A 17,604-nucleotide genomic window follows, 5' to 3' on the forward strand; every position below is an offset into this window, starting at 1 on the left:
GGGCCCTGCCGGCGCCGTCCAGCTGCTGGGGACGCGCTCGGCCGCCCCTGGCCGGCGTCTGCGGGCGCCCGGCTCCCTCCTCCTCGGGAGCGTGCTGGGGGCTCGCCCGGGAGCCGCGTGGGCTTCTCCCCGCTTGGTTGGTGGCTAGGTCGACGCTCGACTTGGTGCTCCCCCACCGTGCGTGGGAGAGGGGACACGGCTGGCCGTGGGGACCGTCACCCTGGCAGAGGGAGGATGAAGCCCGGTCGGGCGGTGGGGACGCGGTTGTGTGCGGCGCTTGTGTGGCCCGCACGCTCCCGGGGCTGCGGAGCCGCCCCGCACAGAACTACGGCCTCCTCGCCGGGGTGTTCGCAGGCCCGCGCCACCAGCGCCATTGGCCCGCCACGCTGGTTCGGGATGACTGTCCCCCATCAACCCCATGACTCTGCACGCTTGTCTGAGAAGCGGGCTGGCCCTGTCGTAACCTGCTGCACGCTGTCTCCGTGGGTCGTTTCTCAGCTGCTCTCCCACCCCCACCCCGGGAGCAGCCACGGGCCAAGGCTGGGGAGCTGGTGGGGTTCAGGCCTGGGCAGGGTGTCCACAAACCAGTTTTCCTTGAAGGTGCAGAGGGCAGAGTGAGCCCGAACGTGTGTCTTAGCTTGAGGTGCGGGGCAACCTCAGCCTATTCAGAAGAGCAGAGGATTAGCGAAGGAAAAGCTAAGATGGAGCTTAGATTTGTGATGAGACCTAGTCTTGGGCAAGGGAGTGAAAATGAATCTGAATACTTCTGCCCTAAGTGGAGGATTCCAAACAGAGAGTCAGAGATTCAGACCCCATCCTCAGCCCAGTTCCTAAATTCCTTGGAGGGAGTCCTGTGCTTTATCAGGAACACAGCCCGGGAAATGGGTCGCGGTTGTGTTTTTCCTCCTGTTCCGTGCTCTGGGTGCATCCCTCTCTTGCCTTCCTGGGAGCCCTGAGTTTATTCGTGATTTCTTTTTCCTCTTATCTCTCTGCCAGTTCACCCATTTATACTTTGAGTCAAATAAGATTTTTACTTTGCCAGTCTCCATTTCTTCTAATCTATTATTCATCCTGCTGTCATGTATTCAACTCTGCTTTCCCGTAGCTTCTCTAGCCCTGTCGTCCTCCTCCCGCACATCCGTGAGCCGCTGTGTCGCTGTCGGGCGTCAGCTCTATTTGTTTCATTAGCTCTGGAGCTCACTCCTTCTTCACTTTCCTCTCTCCTCGCCTCAGGCTCCTGAGGGGAAGTGATACTTAAGTTTAGCATGGGGTTGGGAATGAACAGATCTAGAAGCTAAGCCCGGGTGACATTCACCCCTGAAACTTTGTGTCTTCTCAGTCCTCATAGCTCCTCTAACCACTTCCAGCTGCTTCTCATCTTTGGACAGCAATGGCCCTAAGAGTGTTGTCCCCAGACCAGTAGTTTTAATATCACCTGGGAACAGGTTAGAAATGCAAATTCGCAGGCCCCACCCCAGATCTACTGAATCAGAAAGTCTGGGGGCGGGGCGCAGGGACCTGTGTTTTAACAGCCTTCCTGGTTGCTCATCGTGATTTAAGCAAGTTCAAGAATCCCTGGTCCTGTAGAGCTCATCCCTGAAAGCACTCCAGCTGAGGAGCAGAAGGTCTTTTCTGATCCCATTTTCATCCTTTTCTTGAATTAAGAAAGACATTAATTCAATGGCCAAAAAATGAATTATGGTCAATTCATTTAATATACCTTTATAGAATATCTATTGCCCAGAAAACACAAAAAGAAGACATAGCCCTTGTCCTCAATGAGTTAAGAGTGGAACAGGCAGAGAGACACATAAACAACTAACTGTAATACAATGTGAGAAGTGCAGTAATAGCTGCATGCTGAAATGCGGTGGGAGCGCAGAGGAGGGAATGATCCGCTCGCTGTGAGGGAGGTAAAGACTTAATCAGGAGCAGGATGTGGTGAGACGAGGAATTAGGGTACAAGACAGCCTCTAGCCCGGGGGAATAGGATTTCTAGCTTCATACGCCAGCTGAAACGGAGGGAGGGGAAGGGGGCAGCTGCCTTTGAGGATTGGCACGTGGCTGAGCAGAGTCTGCATCCAGCAGCATTGGGTGTATATTCCAGTAGGACCCCAAGCCTGCAGTTGGCAGGAGCTGGCATTATTCTGGCACTAACGATGTAAGCTACTTGGGCCTGGCTTCCAGGTCAGTGGCTAAGAATAAGGTACTGGCAAGCCGTAATCTGGATTAGCTGCTGCATCGCCCTATTACCAGAGTTCAGGAATCCAGGGAGGAGAATAAGGTTGAGGATTCTTCAGCATTGGGAGAGACGGGGCCATGAAGCTGGGGAGCCGCTGGCAGACTAAGGAAATATGAGCATTGAGACCCAGGTCGTAGGTGGCAAGTGATCTACTCAGTGAAAAGAAACCAGAGCAGGATCTGTGTAGGAGAAACTCAAATTGAAAACTATAGGAATCTGGAGATGGCAGTGGGGGACACAGACAGAGAACACAGCATATTGTCCAAAAGTCCAGGGGGCGGCAGAGCTGGAATGCTTGGAAATCAAAACTTGGAGATGCAGAGATAGGGCCTCAGAACCACAGTGCTGAACAACGCCAGAGAACACCATGCACATGGAATCCTGTGGGAATAAACCCCTGGGAGTCTCAATATGGTGACCCTATGGGGATCTGTGATGTAAGGACGCCAATGCCATCTTGGTCCCTTATCTATATCATGGCATCCCTGGAAACTCAGGACACAAGCATGTATGTCTCAAACTCGATTTGGTGAGAGGAGCATTAAGTGGCTGAATTTTTATTTGGGGGAGGGGGGGTTCCAGCTTCATACCTTCTCCCCCAAATTATAGGATTTCACAGAGAGATTCTAACAGCTGGAACCTCCCTGGAAGGTCTGGATCCCATGCCTGGACCCTGATAGGATCCCTTGGGAGGACCAAGTTGGATCACCAAAAAAAAGCCAAAGCAGTACATGTTTGGGTTCTGTGCAGCTCATGAGGGCCTCAGAGACATAGTAGTTTGGAGACCGGGTCCGACAGTTGGCTTCCTCAAGTTTCTGCTCTTTGTGGAATGAAAAGAAATAAGGCAGGGTTTGAAAACCTCAGAGGTCTTCAGGGGCCAGGCAGGTAACAAATATATGATGTGGCTGGGCAGGAGACAAAAAGGAATGGTGGAGCCTGTAGACAAATGGGAATTTGCAGGCTTACCTGAAGGAATCCAAAATCAGTTATTTTTATTTTTTTATTATTTTTATTTTTTTTGAAAAGATGACCGGTAAGGGGATCTCAACCCTTGGCTTGGTGTTGTCAGCACCACGCTCACCCAGTGAGCTAACCAGCCATCCCTATATAGGATCCGAACCCGTGGCCTTGGTGTTATCAGCACCGCACTCTACCGAGTGAGCCACGGGCCGGCCTCAAAATCAGTTATTTTTAAATAGTTTATTGGCCAAGCAAGACATTCCTGGGGCTGGCGTTAGTAGATTTGTGACTCCTGGTAGAAGGAAAGGGGGTCATGGAAACTGAAGGTCAGGGGGGCGTTGGATGTCGGTGTTTTGTGGGGAGGTCTGTGCTTGGAGAGTTTGAGTGCTGGAAACATCGATCCCAGAGCTAAGCATGAGCACAGCTCCTGGTTAGAAAGCCCTAATCTAACAGGCTCAGAGAAGTGGAATTAGAATCGGTCCTGAGTCATGGACTACTTTCCTGTCCAGCAGCTGAGAGTGTTGGGTGACTCTAGTTCAGGACATGCCTTGCCCGCAACACTCTTTGCTCGGGGTTACTCAATTCTGCCCTAGAGTTTATTTTTATATAAATATTTACAGAACAAATTCAGAGAATCTGTTGGGGAAATGATGGATTCTGAACGAGAAAGGAATCCTAGGCCTGGTGGAAATGAAGCTCTTTCCTACTATAGGGAATGAAAAGTTCAATCCTAGGAACCTTGGACCTTAGCTCCCTCACATCTCGTTAATGCTACTCCCAGGGAAATCCTTGTGCGTGTTTTCCCTTTGGGAGAAAGGGGAGGGGCAGACAACTCTGGCCTTCAGGCAGGTCAGGTTCAGTTTCATGGAACCAGTTAATGACAGAAGCCAACTTCTGCCTTTGTGTGCCCATGTGAACACATCTCCTATCCACCCAAGTCTCACCACCCCTCCCTTCTTTCTTCCCCAAACTTCTTTCTTTGTGCCTCCCTCTTTTCCAGAACCAGAGGTTGCCAAGATCTCAGCTCTGGCCCTAGGAAGTAGTGCTCAGGATTAAAATTCCTTTGTGTTTGAGAGGTACTAGGAAAATGAGAAATGTGGAATTTGGGGTTCTGCTAAAGTTACAGACCCATCCCCTTGCCCCCATTCCCTTCAACAGCTGCTAAATGCTGAATTACATGAGAACTTTGGACGATAGAGGGTTTTTTAAAAAATCCCAGCAGCTAACCTGAAGTTCACTTGTTAGTTTTGAGGACAGAGTGTGTTTGTCTAAGTTAGAGTTGTAAATAGTGCTGGCAAGCATACATGGTCCAAATTTCCCTGACATGGGCCCTAGAAGAGAGTGGAGGGTGCAGATCCCCCCAGGGGAGCACCCGAGGGCTCCGGGAGGGTCTAGGAACATGTAAATGTTCTCTGTCCTAGAGGCTGTGATTAAGGGCTTTTCCCCCCGGAGTCAGAAAGAACTTCCCTTCAAAGTGCGGTGCTGCTCCTTCTAGCTGTTTGATCTTGAGCCAGTGACTTAACTTCTTAGGTGCAGCTTCCTCATCTATGAGATGGGGACAACAGCGGACCCTCACCCCACAGGGGTTGTGATGAGGTGATGCATGTAAACGGCAGGGACACATATCAGAGCTGACATTTATCGAGTACTTATTAAGCATGCTCTCTAGAGAACAAAAGGAAACAAAGAGGAAAGAACCGTAAAGTGTCCTCCATTGAACTCCTGGGCACTTTATCCAGACTTGCCTAATAGTGCATCAGTCTTCCTGGTATATCATAGACTTGTCTTAGCTCAAGAGCAGAATCTGGGTCTTTTCATCTCAGATTGCCTTCAGGGTACAGGAGGCCGTCTTGGGTGGAGTAGGACTAGGGAATGAAATAACTCCAGTTTCTACTCATTATTGCCCAAGAGGCCCCGAGTCTGCTGCCCACATTATCCTGGTCCATACCCTGCTGTCTTGAAGCAGGCTGATGCCCATTGCCACTCTCAGCCCCCATCTGCCCCCATCCCTCTCTGGCCTGAGACCCTGGGAGCCCTTCCTGTCCCCACTGCATTGCTCCGAGACACTGCTGCCTTCCTGTCTGTTGTATTTCTCTCCCTTGGCTCCCCCACGGTGGCTTCCCCTCTCCCACTGGGGGCTGATTGCCAGTGACAATAATACCAACCACAATCTCTGGCCACAAGGAGAGCGGAGCAGAGCTAGGGCAGGAGGATAGAAGGACACAGTGAGTCGAGGAATTGGTGGCCCCGAGATGCCCCTTGCTACCCATGTTCTCCTTGCAGGAGCGGGAAGCCACCCACCACCATGAGCAGCACTCTGTCGCCCACAGACTTCGACAGCTTGGAGATCCAGGGCCAGTACAGTGACATCAACAACCGCTGGGACCTGCCTGACTCAGACTGGGACAATGACAGCAGCTCGGCCCGCCTCTTTGAGAGGTCTCGGATTAAGGCCCTGGCAGGTGAGGCCAGGGGAGGGCCAGGGGAGATGCTGAGGAGGCTTCCTGAGCTTGTTCTGAAGAGTTCTTTAACTTCATGGGACAACTAACTTTCTTTCTAAGCTGCTGCACTAAAGTGGAGACCCAGAGCACCCTATTGAGCCCCTGGTCCCCAAGAACAAACTTCATGCTGTCCACAGCATTCCCCAGCTTCCCCCCAGCACAGAGAAGCTGTGCTGACCGCTGGACGGCTGCCTAAAACAACTCCCCGTCCCAGCTTCGGCCCCTGAGTCATGTCCTTTTATCCTTCTGCACTCTCCCTCTTGCCGTCACTTCTGTCGCCACCCACCTCTCCCTCACCTTTCATCCCTTGGGGTGTCTTCCTTGATTTGCACTGTCATTTCCCACACCTGTTCTGCCTCCTGGTCCATTCGCCCCTCCACACCCTCCCCACCTGTTCCTTCCACCTGCCGCCTGTTCCTCCCATTACTTCATCTACCTGTCCCCTGAAGCAGGTCCCCTCCACCCGTGGCTGGTTTCCGCAGCCGCCCTTTCACCCGCCCGGCTTAGCCCTCTGCCCGCCTCGGCCCCTGCCCTCCCCTACGGCCAGGGCTCTCCCCTGCAGCTCCTCTGAGCTCCAGCAAACCCGTCTGACAGGCCTCCCTCCTTTCCGGGGGAGAGGTTGTCATGGCAACGAGAGTGCGGCTGCCACCTGACACCACCAGTGGCTGGCGTGGGGCTGAGTCACCCACATACCCCAAGGCCACCCACCCAGTCTGGCTTCCCTACTCCAAACCACCGTCGTCATTGCCACTGACCTGCCACCCAGCCCAATCCAGTGTGAGGTCGCAACTACTCCCACCCAAGAGGTGGTTCTCCCAGTGGGCGTGGGAGTAGGGGTGGCCCCTGGAAGAAGAGAGAGACTCTGAGGGGGAGGTTCCCAAACCTGGCTGCATGTTTTACAGGATCACCCAGGGATAGTTTTTACAAATACAGGTTCCCAACTCCCTCCCTCAACACAGTGATTTAGAATCCTTGGACCTGTAGTCCAGAACTCAGGATTTTTTTAAAAAAGCTCCCCAGGTAACTGTGTTGAGGATCCCCACATGGTAGCCATAGGTTCTAGGGATCCCTTATCATTTTCTTCTGGGCCTCTCTGTCCTGGTTGGATATTCAGGCTGGCTTGTGAAATACTCATGTCAGTGCTTCTACAGATCAGAGAAGACAGAAGGTGTGGGGTATGGAGAAAGTCACCTATTTTTTTTTTTTTGTCTTTTTGTCTTTTTTCCGTGTCCGGCAACGGATCGCAACCCTCAGTGTTGCCCCCGTACCGGACCGGACACCGGCAACGGGATCGCAACCCTCAGTGTCGCTCCCGCACCTCGCTCAGCCAGTGAGCGGGAACCGGTCTGTATGTGGGATCCAAACCCTCGGGCGGGAGCGCCGCCACGCTTCCCAAGCGGCGCACTATCCAGTGCGCCACCGGGCCGGCCCGAAAGTCACCTATTTTGAGGAAGTTTCCCTGGTACCAAGTTTTGGATTCAGGTAGCCTCTAGAACTGTCATGAGGTGTGTGTGCACACAGGACATGTGCCACCCGGAACTGTCATGATGTCTATTTTCACAGGACACATTTCAACCGGGACTGTTGTGATGTCTGTGTGCACAGACACTGCCACCCAGGACTGTCATCATGTCTGTGTGCATATGACACATGCCACCTAGGACTCTCACCATGTCTGTGTATACAATGCACGTTTCACCCAGGACTGTTGTGATGTCTATGTGCACAGGACACATGCCACCCGAGACTGTCACCATGTCTGTGTGTATATGACACATGCTACCTAGGACTCTTACCATGTCTGTGCACACAGGACATATGCCACCCAGAACCGTCACTATGTCTGTGCACGTGCCACATGCCAGCCAATATTGTTATAATGTCTGTGCACACAGGACCTGTGCCACCAAGGACTTGCCCTGTCTGTGCACACACATGTGCCACCCCGTACTCTCAGAAGGTGTTTATCTCTACCACTAAACTGGGCTGTCCTGAGGAGGCATCTCTGTGTGGACTCTGCCTAGCATTATGCCTCCTACAGTAGGTACCAAGGAAATACTGAATGGACGAAGGTGGGGGAGGGGCAAGTGTAGGCTGCAAGAGGCAGAGGCTGAAGCCCAGAGAGAGGTAGGAAGGGAATGTGGTCGATGTGCCCAGCAGTGGGGTGTGTCTGGGGGCTGGGATGGCCTGGCTGAGGAGGGTCCTGGTGGGCCCAGGGCAGGGAAGGGGCTGGCACCAGAGGTGGTGATGACAGGCAAGTGGAGAGGACAATAACAATACTTGTTTCACAGATGAGGGAACAAAAGTAAATGCCTAGCACAGTGCCTGGCTTTACCTCTTGGAGGTTCTCCTCCTTTCCAGGTTTCTCTTTCTCTCCTCTCTGAGCTGGGGATCGAAGCCCGTGTCCTGGAAGGGGTCTGCCAGTGTCACCCAGAGAGGGCCACCCTTGCTGCACCTGCAGGAGAGCAGGCGTTTGCTTTGGGGGCCCCTCTGGCAGGTCTTCTGTGTTCTTAGGCAACTTGGGGCCTGATGGGCATGTCTCTAAGGCCTGGCGGTTCCCTCCCCCACCCCCGCAGAGCCTGGCCCTGCCCTGGCTGGTCGGCGGGCTCCGCCTCCACCCCTCCCCCGCCACTGTCCGACCTGTTTGTCTGGAGCTGCCTCTGTCTCCTCTTGCCCAGCCAGGTGTGCCCTCACTCGTCTCAGGAGCTCAGACGTCCCGTAACTCTTTTTTCCCACTCCTTAATTCCCACCATCCTTAAATCCCCCACCCGGGACCCCAGCCTCTGGGGACGCCCAGCACAGGCTCCAGCAGGGAACAGAACTTGCCGCCCGTCCCCGTGCAGGGGGAGCATGGGCTGCGGGCCGCGGGCTGTGTAGGAGGCAGCCGGCACCATGAATGGGGACGGAGTGAGCAGGGTGCACGGTAACGGCCTGAACGGGGCCGGCGAGTTTTACTACGAGGCTGTGGAAGGGTCTCAGAACCCGGGGGGCCTCCTGCTGTCGCCGGCTGCCTTCATCAACCCTGCTCAGTATGCCAGCGTGCTGGAAGGACGCTTCAAACAGCTCCAAGGTGAGCTCCGCGGGCAGAGGGGCACCCTGTGGGCAGGGGGACGGGGGTCAGGGGGCCGCCGGGGCAAAGAACTCGGAGGGGAACACTTTCTGTGACTCAGATGTTTGTGTTGGGAGACAACGTGATGGGACTTAGAGGGAGTGATTACAAGGGATCAGAAACCACACAGACAGTGACAGAATCGGGAAAGGTCTGGACCCACTGGCAGGGGCTGGTGTGATGTCGTGCGTGGGTGTGACTTTGAGGGCTGCTGTGCTGAGCCCTGGAGGGAGCCAGGGGCTGCAAGGGCAGCTGCTCACTTTTGTGGGTTTGGCGATGAGGGAGGGAAGGGGAGTGGTCCCGAGGCCAGGGACCTAGGGCTTGCTTGTGTTTCCCTGGGCTTCTGGGTGGGCGTCTGGATGTGGGAGGAGGCAGTGCGTGTGGGAACAGGAGAGCGTGTCAAAGGCAAGGGCTTGTGCAAATCGGCCTAGGTAGCTGTCTGAGCAGGCGTGTGTTCATCCTGGCACAAATATTTAAGCGTGTTTCTGGCAGTCACTCACTGTGTTTTGTGGTGTGTGTAAGGAGCTGGGGGTGTTGGCGTCTTGTGACCTTCCACTTCATCTGTGGGGCTCGGCTTTGCCGGGTTTTCTCCTGGCTGCCACTGCTTCCACGTCTTCCCCTTTTATTCTACTGTGTGCCAAGACGGCCTCACCCCAGTGTGCTTGGTGTCAGAGCAGTGCCCATGGATCCAGTAATGGCCTGAGATGGGGCCATCCCAGCTCAGGCCGGGCCCGTAGACCCTGAAAGGAGTCCCAGAGGCACCCTTGGTCGCACAGGTGCTAGGAGCATCCATGCGGTTATTAGGACCCCAGGTTGGCACAGGTACAGGGGTGGGAGGTGAGAAAGACAGAAATAGACATGGGTGTGTTGCGATCTTCAATGGGTGAGGTGCAGAGGAATGTGAGATTAAGGGATGAGTCCTTTCGGTTTCTGAGATGTTGGTGCTGACACGGAAGTAAAAGTGACTCTTCCAGCCTTGGCTACTTGGACCAGGTCCTTGCACTGGGCTCTCTCTGGGGAACTGCCGGAAATCCTAGTGACCGGAGCAGCTTTTGATGGCTTGAGCCTCTTCCTTCACTTTGTCCATTTATAAAAATGTTAATTTTTATTTTTCTATGGAACCGAACAGCATCCCCTCATCAGTAGCTCCCCTGCTGGATCAGGCAGCAGGGAACTTCCTAACTTTTTTTGAGGTTGTTGCCTAATTCTACCTGCACTCTCCCCACTACCCCATGTTTCCTGGGCTCACCATTTCCCAGTTCCCAACTTTTAAGATCTTGTTTTTCTTCTTAGTGTTAGGATGTTTGTGTCCTGGGCCTGGGTCCCCTTGCAGCCAACTGAATGAACCCACCCCAGAAGTGGAGTGGCCCGTCTTTTCTTTAAATTATGCAAGGACAGTGAGGTGACTCAGGAGGCCTGCAGCCTCTTCACTGTCAAGTCCTTCTAATGACCACTTGGAAGAGCCACTGCTGTAATTTAAGTCCACACCCTCTCCTCTGTCCACAGCTGAAAGAACAGCCATACCTCCTACTGGTGTGAGCAACTCTTGGTCTTTCCTTCGGGTTAGATCTCACCTTTAAAACAGCACCTCATCAAGGGCCATTTTGTGCCAGGCACCAAGGAAGTGTTTTATACACATTATCTCACCTCATCAACACAATGACCCACTGCAGTAGAAAGTAATATGCCCATTTTGCAGATGAGGAAATTGAGGCCCGGGTAGATGAAGTACCTTGCCTGTGTTTCACCACTGTCACACGACACAGCCCCAATCCCAGCCCTTCCCTCCATGTCCCATGGCTTCCAGTGCCTTTCATCCTTTCTTCTCAAAGTCTGTTTTCTGTCTCTCGCTTGCATTCTTTACCTTGCTTATGAGCCCATTCCGATGTCTTTATTTCCCAACTTTCTTATGTTATGGATTTTTCTCTTGGCCATCTTCCTTTCCCTCCTCCTCCCCGGCCCTCACTTCTGGGCTGTCAGGCACCCCCACCCCCCACTCCGACAGCTGGTGTCTAGAAGTAGGCATACTGTACTTGAAGGACAGAAATGACCCCATGTTGCCACCACAGATGAGCGAGAAGCCGTGCAGAAGAAAACCTTCACCAAGTGGGTGAACTCGCACCTGGCCCGGGTGACGTGCCGGGTGGGGGACCTGTACAGCGACCTCCGGGATGGGCGCAACCTCTTGAGGCTTCTCGAGGTGCTCTCGGGAGAGATACTGGTGAGCTGGGCCATGGAAGGAAGGGGGAGCCTCAGAAGCAGCAGCTGAGGGGACACAGTAGGAGTGGCCCTTAGAGAAGAGTGACAGCACAGAGGGGAATGCAAGGGTCCCACTGCTCAGAGGATGGCTTCCTTTTGAGAGGCCGTGCTGCATGGATTACATAGGAGCATTGCTTCACAGAGACAGGAACAGTGGCCCCATTGAATGACAGCACAGAGGGGAATGCAAGGGTCCCACTGCTCAGAGGATGGCTTCCTTTTGAGAGGCTGTGCTGCATGGATTACATAGGAGCATTGCTTCACAGAGACAGGAACAGTGGCCCCATTGAGAACAGTTCTTTTCCCATTTACTCTGGGTGCAATTAATTCCCTCGGGAATCTTAATCTGCCCAAGCCTCATACGTAACCTCAGCTCTGGCTCCATGAACTTTGGCCTAGCCCTAGGCTGTCCCTGTGTTCTGAGAGAGGCCGTGAGGAAGGTGTGCAAAGCAGGGCCCTAGGAAGGCTGGGTGGAAGAGAGGAGACCCCTGGTCCCATGCTGCTGTGTCCCCGTCCATCAACAGCCAAAGCCCACAAAGGGCCGCATGCGGATCCACTGCCTAGAGAACGTGGACAAGGCGCTGCAGTTCCTGAAGGAGCAAAAAGTGCACTTGGAAAACATGGGCTCCCATGACATTGTGGACGGAAACCACCGTCTGACCCTTGGGCTGGTCTGGACCATCATCCTTCGATTCCAGGTACTCTAGCACAGTCAGGTATGGTCTGTGCACTGGTTCTGTGCCAGGAACTGTTACTGCTGGTCCACGACATGATGAATACAGAAGTGGAGAGTCCAGGATGTTGTACAGCAGCTTGCCATTGTGGCGACATCCAAGCACTGGATCAGTGGACTCTCCTCATTAAACACTGTAGAGACCAGTTCAGGTGTTGTCAAACTCCCATGGCAAGTTCCCTGTGGCCTGGTCTCTGTACCGGTCACGTGCAGTGGGACTGCAGGTTTGATCTGGAAGTTTTACAAACTGGTCCTTCAGCACAGGGAGTTTGAGAACTGCACGAGGCATCTGGTCACAGCCCCACTCCTCTGCCTCAAACTCTGCTTGCTCCCTCAGAAGAACACACAGTCGCCTGCCCCTTCTTGTGCTCCAGTGCTCTGGAGCCCTCACAACCCTCCTGCTTGTCCCCTTCCTCCCCGGGTTAATCTCTCTGCTCCTTCCAGCCCTAAGCAGAGATCTCAGAGATCCGCAGTTCCCACCTGGAGGAACCAGCACCGCTCCCTCAGAGGCGCTCCCACTCTTCTTCTTTTTTTTTTTTTTTTTAAAAGATGACCGGTAAGGGGATCTTAACCCTTGACTTGGTGTTGTCAGCACCACGCTCAGCCAGTGAGCGAACCGGGCATCCCTATATAGGATCCGAACCCGGGGCCTTGTTGTTATCAGCACCGCACTCTCCCGAGTGAGCCACGGGCCGGCCCGACTTCCACTCTTCTGACATCCTTCCCCATCCTGCTGCCTCAGATCCCTCAGACCTGGTATTTTGTGGCCACAAGCCCAGGTTGAAAGGGCCCCAGGCTCTGTCTCTACACTCCTCTTACCCCAGTCTAAGGAGCAGTTTCCTGCCATTTATCTATCTCTGAGTGTGTCTGATATTACCAAGAGCCCCTGTCCGGGAGTGAGGGCCCTGCTTTTTCTTTCTCAGATCCAAGACATCAGTGTGGAGACAGAGGACAACAAGGAAAAGAAGTCAGCCAAGGATGCCCTGCTGCTCTGGTGCCAGATGAAGACTGCGGGGTGAGGGCACGCAGGGAGCCACGGCGGGTTGGCTGCGCCAAGGCTGTGTGGTAAAGAAGGATGTGCTCCGGCCACCACGAGCTGGGGACTATCCTTGAGTCACAGACCAGGACTCAGCCCTACTCACTGCTTTTCCTGGTCTCTGTTTATAGATATCCCAATGTCAATGTGCACAACTTCACCACCAGCTGGAGAGATGGACTGGCCTTCAATGCCATTGTGCATAAGCACCGGTGAGAAGACGGGGTCAGCAGTCGTGTCAGAGCTGCTGGGTGGCTTGATGCCCCAGGGACGCACACGTGCAGATGAAGAGATGAGAGGAGCACACAGCAGTGTTAAGGAATAGGTGTCTGGAGAAGGACCAGAATGTGGGGGTGCAGGACAGTACAGAGAACTTGGGGTGGGGAGCAAGGGAGGTGGTACTGGGTGGGGGTTGGAGCTGTGGGGAGGGTTTGGGGTGCCTGCTTCTGGACAAAATTGAGTTGGTGACTTAGGGATAAAGATTGGAGTGGATTTATGTTTCCTCTTAAGGATCTCAAGTGCTTTTGGTACCTTCTATCTCCCCCACCCCCCAGGCCAGACCTGCTGGATTTTGAGTCCCTGAGGAAGTGTAACGCACACTACAACCTGCAAAATGCTTTCAATCTGGCTGAGAAGGAGCTGGGACTCACCAAGCTGCTGGATCCTGAAGGTGGGGCAGAGCTGTGTGAAAAAGAGGCTGCAGGATAGAGACAGAGGGTAGACGAGTGATTGCCAGGGGCCGAACGAGGGGAGAACAGGGGTGACTGCCAGTGGGAGGGGGGTTTCTTTGGCGGAGATGAAAATGTTCTGGAATTAAGTAGTGGTGATGGTTGCACAACCTTCTGTGTACTGAAAACCCCTGAATTTACTTTAAAAGGGCGAATTTTATGGTATGAAATTATAGCTCAATTAAAAAAAGGCTACAGCAAGAAAGGCAGCCCTGTGGCAGGAAGAGTCCCGGGATGTGGCTTCTACCTGAGCACAAGCAGAGTAGCTCTGTGACTTAGAGCCGGTTGCTGAGCCTCTCTGAGGCTCAGTTTCCTCATCTCTAAACTGAGAGGATTGGTGTACATGGTCCCTAAGGGCCCTCCTTATTCTGAAATTCTAGGGTTCTTAATTAAGCTACATGACCTAGAGCTCTTACCAAGAACTGGTCTGTGGTCAGCCGGCCCTGCTGATTGGCCCCTGTGTTTGATTGTAATGCCGATGAGATCAGTAATGGCCACTGGGCTGTTATTTTGTACCGGGCACTGCACTCAACGTGTTAATTACTGTAATTCTCACAACACCCCTTTGAAATCGGCACCGTTCTTATCCTCGATGTGCGGAAGAGGAGACTGGGGTCTATAAAGGTTGAGTGACTTGCCCAAGGTCATACAGCTGGGGAAGCTGAGATTTAATTCAGGCGGCCTAGCTCCAGAGCCTGTTGGCTCTGGCAGAGCCTAGAGCAATCTTGGTGCAGCCAGAAAAGGGGAGGAGAGGACCCAGTGACCTCCCTGCTAGAAGCGCTGCTTCTTAAGCTCATTGGGTGGGTTTTGGTCTTCGTCATTTTCTCCCTGTTTTCCATCCCACCTGGAGCCCCATCTCCTGTGCCCTCTTAGTCCAGAATGAGAAACACCAGCTAAGTAGTGATGGAAGTAGGCTAAATACAGTGTTCCTTGGAGAGTGTCTGAGAATCACGGCTATAAAATAGAACACAGAAGCGAAGTTGAGTACTCTATAGCTTTCTGAGGTGACTCCGGTGGGTCCTGCCTGCATGTGTCTTCAGAACTGGTCAAGAGCTCCCAGTCTCGAGGGTGTGGTGCTGATAACATGAAGGCCACGGGTTCAGATAGCTATATAGGGATGGCTGGTTAGCTCACTTGGGAGAGTGTGGTGCTGATAACACCAAGGCCACAGGTTCGGATCCCATATAGGGATGGCCGGTTTGCTCACTGGCTGAGCGTGGTGCTGACAACACCAAGTCAAGGGTTAAGATCCCCTTACCGGTCATCTTTTTTTAAAAAAAGAGCTTCCAGTCTCCACTAAACACACTTTTTTTTTGGTGGCTGATACAGGGATTGAACCCTTGACCTTGATGGTGAGGCTTCCAGTCTCATAGTCTTACCTTTAGGTAGGGTAGGATAAAATATGGCCTAAATAAGAGAGCCTGGGGATTTCAAGTCATAGCCCTGGTTGTGTGGTGATGGCCAATTTGGCTGGGAGGACACTCACCTCCCTAGGCCCATGAGCTTTAGGACTGAGGTTAGAAATGACCGTGACCATGCCCCAAGATGTGCTGCCCAGGCTTACTGGACCCATTGCTCTGAACATCCCAGGTTCAGGAGGCTTAGTTCATACCTTCCATCCTGCTGCCCCTGAATCCATTGACTTCTTAGACATCTTTGCAGCCAGTAATTCCGTGATCCATCTCCGGATTGCAATGCCATTTCTTTCTTTGCTTTTATTCCCCCATGAAACTCACGTTGGTCTCCACTGAGAACACTGGTAAAAGCCACCTTGGGCTTCTGGGTTTTGTACTGTGCTTGGAGTGCCCTTCCTATTTCTAGAAGGAAAAAAAAAGTGAGCTTTTTTTGTGTACTTTTAATCTAAATGGTTGTCATTTTGCTCTAAAAGGGGCTGGAAAGGTGTCAGCCTAGAGGTCTGGGAGGGCCCCAGTCTTGGGGTAAGTGATTCAAATTGCAGGAGTATTTCTGGGAGGCAGCTTTCTTTTTTTTTTTTTGTCTTTTTTGTGACTGGTAAGGGGATTGCAACCCTTGGCTTGGTGTCGCCCGCACCTCGCTCAGCCAGTGAGCACACCGGCCATCCCTATATAGGATCCGAACCCGCGGCGGGAGCGCCACTGCGCTCCCAAGCTCCGCACTCTTCCGAGTGCGCCACAGGGCCGGTCCTGGGAGGCAGCTTTCTAATCTCTGCCTGACCCCAGTGGTCCTTTTTCTCAGATGTGAATGTGGACCAACCAGATGAGAAATCCATCATTACCTACGTGGCTACGTACTACCACTACTTCTCCAAGATGAAGGCTCTGGCCGTGGAAGGCAAAAGAATTGGCAAGGTACACCCCACCATGCCACCATGGGACAGCAGGCGGAAAGGCCAGAGGAGTTCTGGCCCGGGGTTCTTTCCTAAAGCAGGGGCGGGCAGGGTGGAGCTGCAGGACGAGGCCAGGGAACCCTGTGGGCAGGACCCCCGCGTCTGTCTCCTGTCTCCCAGGTGCTGGACCATGCCATGGAGGCAGAGCGCCTGGTGGAGAAGTATGAGTCGCTGGCCTCAGAGCTGCTGCAGTGGATCGAGCAGATGATCGTGACCCTCAATGACCGGCAGCTGGCCAACTCCCTGAGTGGCGTCCAGAACCAGCTGCAGTCCTTCAATTCCTACCGCACTGTGGAGAAGCCGCCCAAGTAAGTGTCCCCTGGACCCCCACCCTGCTGGGGCATGCCTGCCCTGAGCTGTGCTCACACAAAAGCAAGCCTAAACTAGGGCGGCATTTCAGGAGGGAAATTTGGCAGGACCTAAATGCAGCGGAGGCTCATTCCCCCCAGCTCAGAGCACCAGAAGGATCCCAGCAACATAGATATAAATTCCAAAATAAATTTTGTAATGATTAACCACTTTTAATAAATCATGCTGTGGAAGGGCCAGTCCGTGGCTCACTTGGGAGAGTGTGGTGCTGACAACACCAAGTCAAGGGTTCAGATCCCCTTGCTAGTCATCTTTTAAAAAAAAAATCATGCTGTGGAAACGATTGCTATGGTGTGTGGAGTTTGTGCGACCCATCAGATAAGATTCCTGGTTGGGTGTCACAGCAATCCAATCCCAGCATAGGGACAGGTGGGTGACAACTGGCAGCACAGGGGTGTGGCTGGTAACTTGAGCATTGCACAGGTCTTATCGCTTATGCACTTGAGCAATTAACTGTTTTCAAGTGTGCAATTGCTGTTAGGTAATTCTATATAGTACATGCTAAAATGTCTGTTTTTTCTATCATCAAGCTCTTTTTGAGTTAATATGTCTCAGCTCCAAAACAATATTGATCCAGAAAACAACTGTTCCTATACAATCCTGGGAATGATTTGAGGTGTGCCCTTTGACCCAGAAAGTCCTCTTCTGGATACTAAACAAAGATGTTCACTAACATGATCTTTCTAAAAGAAAAATAAGTCATGGTGCAGCCACTGAAAATACTTTAAAAAGGCATTTACCAACATGAAAAGATGTTCATAAAAATAAGCAAAGAAGCAGATTACAAAAGGGTTCATTGTGGACAGCAGAGAACAGAGTGCTAAGCATCTGGGTTCAAAGTGCCCGAGTTCCAATCCTGGCCCTGCCCTCAGCAGTTGTGGCTGTGGGCAGCGCGTCCAGCCCCTCCGTGTCTGCTTCCTCACTTGGGAACGTGGTAATGAGAGTGCCAGCCTGCCCCCCGCCCCCGGTTCCCTGTCCCCTTCCTCCTCCCGCCTCCCGTTCCACTGCTCCGCAACAACATCTTAGAATGGAAAAAAATAATATAATAAATAAATTTAAAAAAAAAAATGTAGATAACAGTGGGAAGTGAGCGAGTTGACACGTGCGGAGCCCTGAGAGCAGGGCCCAGCTCACGGTGAGCGAGTCCCAGGTAAATGTTAGCTGCGCTCACGCTGGGACCCATGTGCGTGAAACAAATCGAATACGTGCACACAGAGGGGTAATAGCGGTTATTGTTTCTGTGTGGTTTTCGGTGGTTTTCAAATGATGCTCTGTTGAAGGGCAGGGAGCCCCTGTGCCCCT

The 17,604-nt window shown here is 52.8% G+C and overlaps 1 protein-coding gene across 2 annotated transcripts in view; it reads left to right on the top strand.

Moving 5' to 3' along the window:
• The window catches only part of SPTBN2 (spectrin, beta, non-erythrocytic 2), a 41,230-nt gene that overhangs the window by 1,406 nt on the left and 22,220 nt on the right, over positions 1 to 17,604 (top strand). For both annotated transcript variants that reach the window (XM_008578986.1, XM_008578987.1), the window contains exons 2-9: positions 5,486 to 5,664; positions 10,882 to 11,033; positions 11,596 to 11,769; positions 12,728 to 12,819; positions 12,972 to 13,052; positions 13,395 to 13,510; positions 15,783 to 15,895; positions 16,054 to 16,241. In XM_008578986.1, coding sequence (XP_008577208.1) covers positions 5,508 to 5,664; positions 10,882 to 11,033; positions 11,596 to 11,769; positions 12,728 to 12,819; positions 12,972 to 13,052; positions 13,395 to 13,510; positions 15,783 to 15,895; positions 16,054 to 16,241 — 1,073 coding nt within the window. In that variant the 5' untranslated portion in view covers positions 5,486 to 5,507. The remainder of the gene's footprint in view (positions 1 to 5,485; positions 5,665 to 10,881; positions 11,034 to 11,595; positions 11,770 to 12,727; positions 12,820 to 12,971; positions 13,053 to 13,394; positions 13,511 to 15,782; positions 15,896 to 16,053; positions 16,242 to 17,604) is intronic.

The sequence above is a fragment of the Galeopterus variegatus genome, unplaced genomic scaffold, assembly GCF_000696425.1.
Source record: "Galeopterus variegatus unplaced genomic scaffold, G_variegatus-3.0.2 Scaffold1795, whole genome shotgun sequence".
NCBI classification, from domain to species: Eukaryota; Metazoa; Chordata; class Mammalia; order Dermoptera; family Cynocephalidae; genus Galeopterus; species Galeopterus variegatus.